Source organism: Protobothrops mucrosquamatus, unplaced genomic scaffold (assembly GCF_001527695.2).
Source record: "Protobothrops mucrosquamatus isolate PMUCROS unplaced genomic scaffold, P.Mucros_1.0 scaffold545, whole genome shotgun sequence".
In the NCBI taxonomy this organism is placed as follows: domain Eukaryota; kingdom Metazoa; phylum Chordata; class Lepidosauria; order Squamata; family Viperidae; genus Protobothrops; species Protobothrops mucrosquamatus.
In genome coordinates, this window is record NW_015386849.1 from 122,752 (window position 1) to 129,638 (window position 6,887).

At 36.1% G+C, this 6,887-nt stretch overlaps 1 protein-coding gene across 1 annotated transcript in view; it reads left to right on the forward strand.

Moving 5' to 3' along the window:
* Positions 1 to 3,177, forward strand: part of SYT6 (synaptotagmin 6) — an 80,302-nt gene extending 77,125 nt beyond the window's left edge. Inside the window, exon 7 of the mRNA XM_029284335.1 lies at positions 2,914 to 3,177. Coding sequence (XP_029140168.1) covers positions 2,914 to 2,985 — 72 coding nt within the window. The 3' untranslated portion in view covers positions 2,986 to 3,177. The remainder of the gene's footprint in view (positions 1 to 2,913) is intronic.
* Positions 3,178 to 6,887: the final 3,710 nt, after the last annotated feature.

Sequence of the window (6,887 nt, forward strand, 5' to 3'; positions counted from 1 at the left end):
ATAATATCCCCCAACTGCTTCCCTTGAGGTGCAATACCATAATTTTCCATTTCTATAAGTATTAAAATTGCATCCCAAAGTCACAGCTGAGTCCATCACTGCCTCTTCTCTATATCCTTATAGACTGTTGAAGATCTTTAAACAAAGCGGAAGTTCCATTAAACAAAGCCATTTTTCAAACTTCTTTAATCCAAGCCTCTGAGAAAAAAAAGAGGGGGGGAAATCCAAAATCCAAATCCAAAATTCTCTCCGTTAAAAGGAAAAAAAAATAATCACCAAAACTTTCCATAAACCCAAAGAAAAAATATATCAAAGTTACAACCTTAAGCCAAGGGGTAACAATTTCCCTCCTCATTCAACGCTGCAGGAAAGTGAAAGTTAAAAAGGAAAGTCAATCTCATCTATAAAAAAACGGCAAACCGCAGCCATTTTTTTTTTTCCTCATTTCAACTTAACTTTAAAGAAGATGTTAATAAATTGAGTTAAGGTCTTAAGTTACTCAAGTCCAATTTCCCCTGGTCAGTTCCGTCTGGTTATTATTTACTCACAGTTTTCTATAATTCACAGAAATGGAGGCAACGACTGGCTTCGTTCCCCCCCAAAAAAGGGAACAAAGGCACTTGGGAGGCGGAGATTTCCCGGACTCCGGAGGAGTACCCAATTTCGCTCTCCCGAAATAAAGGGAGAGCTTTGGGGACTCTACTCCTATCCAGGAGTACTCACCTCGACCCCTTCTTCCGGGGCACAAGGTTCCAAGCCGCTGAACAGCTGCTGGCCGCTGTTCTTGCTGGCTCTGACGCCTTCCCAAGAGGACGGCTCCGAAACGAGCCGCCATCGGCGTGCCGTCCCACCGGAAGTCTCCTGTTTTCCGATTCTTATTGCTTTTGGGGAGGGTGTTTTTTTAATAATATTGTAGGCAAATTGAGGCCTTCCCTGTTTCATTTTAATTCTTTTCTAAGTCCTAACCAGTTTGTCAACTATTTTTAGTGCAAATCTCATCTTTATTCATGCTACATTCCTCTCATGCAACTATACACATTTCTGCTAAGTAATCTTAGTTTGCTGATCATTCATCCATCATTTTGCTTACCCTTGCATAGAAATCAGTTCCCCATCTTCTCTCTCACCACGTCCTCTTTCTAATAACTTTTTCCTAATATATTTGCAGAGTATTTTGTTGGTAAGGTCTCTGTGGGACCTTGTTCTGCCTTATTAATATGCATTGATTTCTCTGCATTGGCTTTGTTTTGCCCTGTCTTCTAATGTTCTCTTATCATTAAAGTCCCCCCTTTCTCTGCTTATGTCCTTTCTGTGCTGCTGTATCATTGCTCACTCCCTCAGTTTGTCCTCTTTTTTTCCACTTTGTTTAGAAGACTTTTAAAAATTATCTTTGGTTTTCTTGCTTTTGCTGTATGAGGACCTTCTATTATAAGAAAGCCTTCTGTATTTTGAAGCTTTTCCAATATATTTCATTTCAACCCTTTGACTATGTTGGCTGGGAATTATGAATGATTACATTAATGTTTGTAAAGAGCATGAAATTGGGAAAGAATAGATGGTAAGGTAAGGTAAGGTAAGGTAAGGTAAGGTAAGGTAAGGTAAGGAAAGGTAAGGTAAGGTAAGGTAAGGTAAGGTAAGGTAAGGTAAGGTAAGGTAAGGTGGGATGGGATGGGATGGGATGGGATGAGATGAGATGAGATGAGATGAGATAAAGGGAGGGGAGAGGAGAGGAGAGGAGAGGAGGGGAGAGGAGAGGAGAGGAGAGGAGAGAGATAACTTTTATTGTCATTTTTCTGCATACACAATGGCATACATTAAAATGAAATTCTGATGCTGCTGTCAAAAGAAAAAACGCCACACACCAAATAATGTCACCATCCCAGGAATAACCATAATAATATAATAACAGCAGCAGCATTCAAAAGTGCCCAGTTATACAAAATGACACCAAATCTTACATACATACAGAATACTTTAGAAGAATAGAAAGAATATTTTATTATATCCTTCTTTGGATTTACAGAGACCGTCTTATTCCATCATCTCTCTCTATACTTTTGTCTCGATAACAGTAATCCTGTGGATAAGAATTTCTACTTTTTTTTTCATTATAAACATTACATTTGGGGAAATTATATAGAACAGTAATTATTATTTTATAAATTGTGCTGGCATGTTCATTAGCATATTGAAATTTTTCCTTGATTGCTTAAATACAATTAGTAATCCAGTATAAACATTATCTTTCTCAGAGCCTGTATCAATAATTCCATCATATGACTCAATGTTGATATCTGTGAATCTTTGTCCTCTATCTTTTCTAAAGCCCTCTCCAGAGACATCATCTTCTTAATTCCATCTACAGCTTTCAGAAGCTGTATTTTTTAATAATGAGAAACATAATCCCTCTTGGCCTACATCATGTCTTTCCCCATTTTACATATTACAAATTCTATAATTTTTAAATTCAGCAAAGTGTAGACAGTTATTCTCATGGTGCAAAAAAAATGTAAAAAAAAAAATTCCCAGAAATGCTAATCTCCATTTAGGAAAGCTATATATTTTAAATCCAAACTTAATCATCCCTAATGTAGAACATTTAAATCAGCAGTTATTTTTTATTTTATTCCACTTATTTATTGGTTTCACTATAAGCAGGATTAAGCCTGGATCCAATCGAAATTGACTTTTCAGTGCATGCAGGCGTTCCAGCATATTAATGGAGATTGCCACTAGGTCCATGGAAAGAAATGCATGAATGTAATTGGGTCCTCTCTTAAATTTAAACTAATGAGACTACCCACTTATGCAGAGGTTTCATTGGTGTCTAAACCCAAATAGAAGAACTAAATTAGTTTGTGAACTGCTTATGACGATATATAAAAAAATCAGCTGCCTTTTTTCTTTCCACAGTGGCATGGCCGTGCAGCCAGCTTTGATAGTCAAGGTTCCTGCCCCTCTCCCAAACCACCTTCAACACCATGATCCAACAAGTGGTGAATATTGGGCCTCGACCAAATTCTTTTTCTTTTGCTCTGATATTTTCTTTATGGGTCTTGAATTCTGATTCAACCTATTGCTGAGTAACAGAAGACTGGCAATCAGACGTTCCTTGTTTCCACAGTGAAAAAGGCACCAAACCCTTTTACAGTGGTGTTTGTCTTGTTATTTCTATCTCTCAAGGTGACGTACTTTGTGCTTTTCATTTTTTGGATATGGCTGCTAAGAAGAAAAGAAAAGAAAAGAAAAGAGAAAAGAAAAGAAAAGAAAAGAGAAAAGAAAAGAAAAGAAAAAAGAAAAGAAAAGAAAAGGCATAGGCTGAAACTCTGGCCTATAAAATAATATGTAAAATAGTTATTTGTGTGTGTGTAAAGGGACAAATTATTAATTGAGAGCTGTTGTATTTCTGCACATCAGCATGCAGATTTAAAAGAGACAGCAGAATGAAAAATGAGAAGGCCTTGATGAGGCTCCTTGTGACATGTGAACACCCTTTTGTTATTGTGATCAGTGAGACATTACAGCTTTTCTTATTCATGCTGTGATGTTCATGGAATCTGTGAAATACAGCCCAGCCTGTCCTTCCATGTATTTTTTAAAAAATGCTAATTCCTCAGGGAGAAATTATCCATTTTTTGTAGTTGTGTTCTTGAAAGAGCCTTTTGCATGAATTCAGCTGCTTCAGGTCCTGTGAACTCCTGCACTGATTACAGGTTTGTGAACTTTTTTAAAAACTATTTCTCTTTTATATATTGATTTGCCATTTCTCCTCTCTCCCCCCCCTAAAAATAATTATTTTTAGGTAGGTATTTTTCCATTGCGATTTAGTTCAGGTTTCGTCAAGAAGCAAATACACTGAATTAAATTAGTTTGCCACAATTATTTTCAAAATTAACTTCTTTAGATGTGGAAGCTCAAACAGGGTAAAACCTCTTTTATCCTCCTCTGCTCTGCAAAAATGAAAGATTACACATTTTCTACCAATGTTTTCACAATAATTATTTCTGATATAGTTTTGTTTCCTTTTCTTTGTAAAATCACAAGGTTGTCACATGGCATTTAACTTTATCTGTCACATAAGGGTGCTAATAATGGCATGCTGGCGCTGTATGTAATCTTACTCTCATTTGCCCACCATTGCTCAAAATACTTTTCTGTTTCTGCCTCTCTTTTGCCTGTGCTTATATTTAAATGCAGCAATCAAGTAAGCTATACTAGATTAACATGGCTCTTTCTGGGAATGTATCAATATTTTTTCTTTCCTACTCCTAGAATCATTTTTAAACATTCTTTTTAATTTCTCCAGGGACATGCAAAATCCCTTGGTCCCTTCATAGCCAAACAGCATGCTCATAGTAAACCTTTGCTGCAAATTTTGGCAAGTATTTTTCCCCAGTGCAAATACCGAGAGTCAGCTGATATTAAATCTACTTCAGACCTTGCATTTTCATTATCTTCAACATCCTTGGACCTGCTATGTCTTATGTACCTCCTACTATGCTATTACCAAACAACTGAAAGGTAGCAGTCATAGTGGCCAGGCTGCTGATAAGTGGTTACTACAATACCAACGTTATCAATAACCATATGTAACATTGCTCAGCGATGAAGACTTAATGTTGGCACTGCTAAATTGATGAAGCTTGTAAAGTTTTGGCATGAATAGAGCTCTGCTAATTTACCTATGGAACCAATACTTTTAAAAGAAACATGATACACAAATATTGATGATCTCACCTTAGAGCATTAACTTTCCAGAGCTTTCATTGCATGAAATAAATTTACTCGTCTTTTGGGGATTAATATTTAAGCACAACGAGCAGTAGGAAAACTTGAATACATCTGGTTTCACTGAACTAAACAAAACTATATTGTACTGTTAACCTTTTCCCATCCTATTAATTTCAGTAGGAACTGAGATGTCTCCAGCTTTCTCTAAATTTTTCTCCATTCAGCACATATGATCCATGCCTGGAAGCAAAGATCTAAATAAGGATTATCATTCTGAATCCAATTCTCCAAAGGTCAAATGTTGCTGATAGGATGAAGGTATATACATTTTGTGGCTGTACTGTGCACTGAGAAACAAATTGACAATGCTTACAGACTTAAAAATACTGACCACCTCTTCAGTAGGCAGAGCCAATACCCAGAGGCCATCAGTTTAAGAGTTTCTGCATCAGAGAAATCAATTACAATGTATTAATGGTTACCCACAATACGTTTTCATGAGAGTCCTAAGAATGACTTAGTTTACAAAAATACCTCTGCTAAGATTATTCCCTTTGGTTTTGTTAAGCTTTTTATCTACTTGACAGGGATATTATTGTGTCTTTCAAGTGATATTTGAAATATTTTGCTTTTAGACTTGCAATACCTGTAATGGCAGAAGTGTTCTCAAAACACTGTACATTAACGGTCCACCCAGATACATTCAGTACTGAGCCCATTTTTTAAAAAACACTTTTAAAATTTAATCATAATCCTTATCTACACTCTGAATTAATGTTCTGACTCACTGATCTGTCTACTTTCCAGACTTCTGTAAATTACTTTGTAGGGAAATTTTGTTCAGCTAAAGACCAATTTGTTCTAGCTCCTCACCACACCTTGTGTCTTAATTCCCTCTGTACGTGCCACCTGCTACAGGAGCATCAGTCTAATAAAGTGACTTTTTTAAAAAAACCAACTCTTGTCTTGGGCATAATTTTGTTTTGGTTTTTTTTTTCAGTTTCTTTTCTGCAATGAGGAATGGAAACTGCCAGTTAGTTAATAAAACAACATTGTGTCAGCTGCAGGGGGGAAAAAGCTCAAAGGTACAGTCTAGTTTTTGATAGGAAAGAATTTTTTTGCAATTACCTAACAGAAGTGAGTGATGGTTCTGAAAATAAGATATTTTCAAGTACATAGTTAGAATACAGTGTACTTTATTATAGTTTTCCTCAATTTGGGGCCTTTAGATTTGGTGGTCATATTCCCAGCAAGTGTAGTTTCATGCATCCTCAGTGTAACAAAGGAATGGGTTTCAAAGGTCATGAGAATCTGAAAGTTAAACTTTTTTAATTTTGCAAGTTAGAAGATTTAAACAATGTTGAAAATGCGTGTAATTTTGATTATGGACTATCAAGTTGATGTCAACTGTTAGCACCTATCACACAGATAGGATAATATATCCTCAATCTGGCCTTTCAATTTTTCCAATGATAGCTTCATAATTACTGGGATTGAATCTGTTATGTTTGGTGATTGGTGAGGCATTGACGAGGCAGCAAGTGAAACAACAATTCTTTATTAAAGGTTTAAACAGAAGCCTAGCTAACTGCCGCTCCACCCGTATTTATACACTCAGCCACTAGGCAGCGGCCAATAGGATTCAAGTATTAGTTCCTGCTTTAACACAAGTTAATGAGCATGTAGACAAAAAGTCTGGCCCTTAACAGACAGAGTCTTATGACCTTTTTTCAACATTTCCAAATAATTATTCTCAATACATTACAGAATCCATCCACCTTGCTGCTGCTTATCCATGTCTTCTCTTTCTTTTTCCAGCATTATACACTTTTTGAGAGATTAGGATGTTCTTATAATGTGCTGAAAATATACTAATTTAAGACATGACTTGTACCTTATGTGAGAACTTTGGATTGATTTGTTGTGAGCCATTTGTTAGTTTTACTATGTATCCATGATAATCTTGGATTCTTTTCCAAGAAGAAAGTTCACAAGTGTTAATACACTTTTTCCTTTAGTCCATTTGTTTTTCTTTTAATCAGTTACTATCTGTCCATTGGCATCCTTTAACATACCAATTCAAGGTCAGAATCTCCCTCTGAGTTCAGAATTCTTTTGGAAGACTTTCCTTGTTTTTCTATTTCTGTTTCTACCAT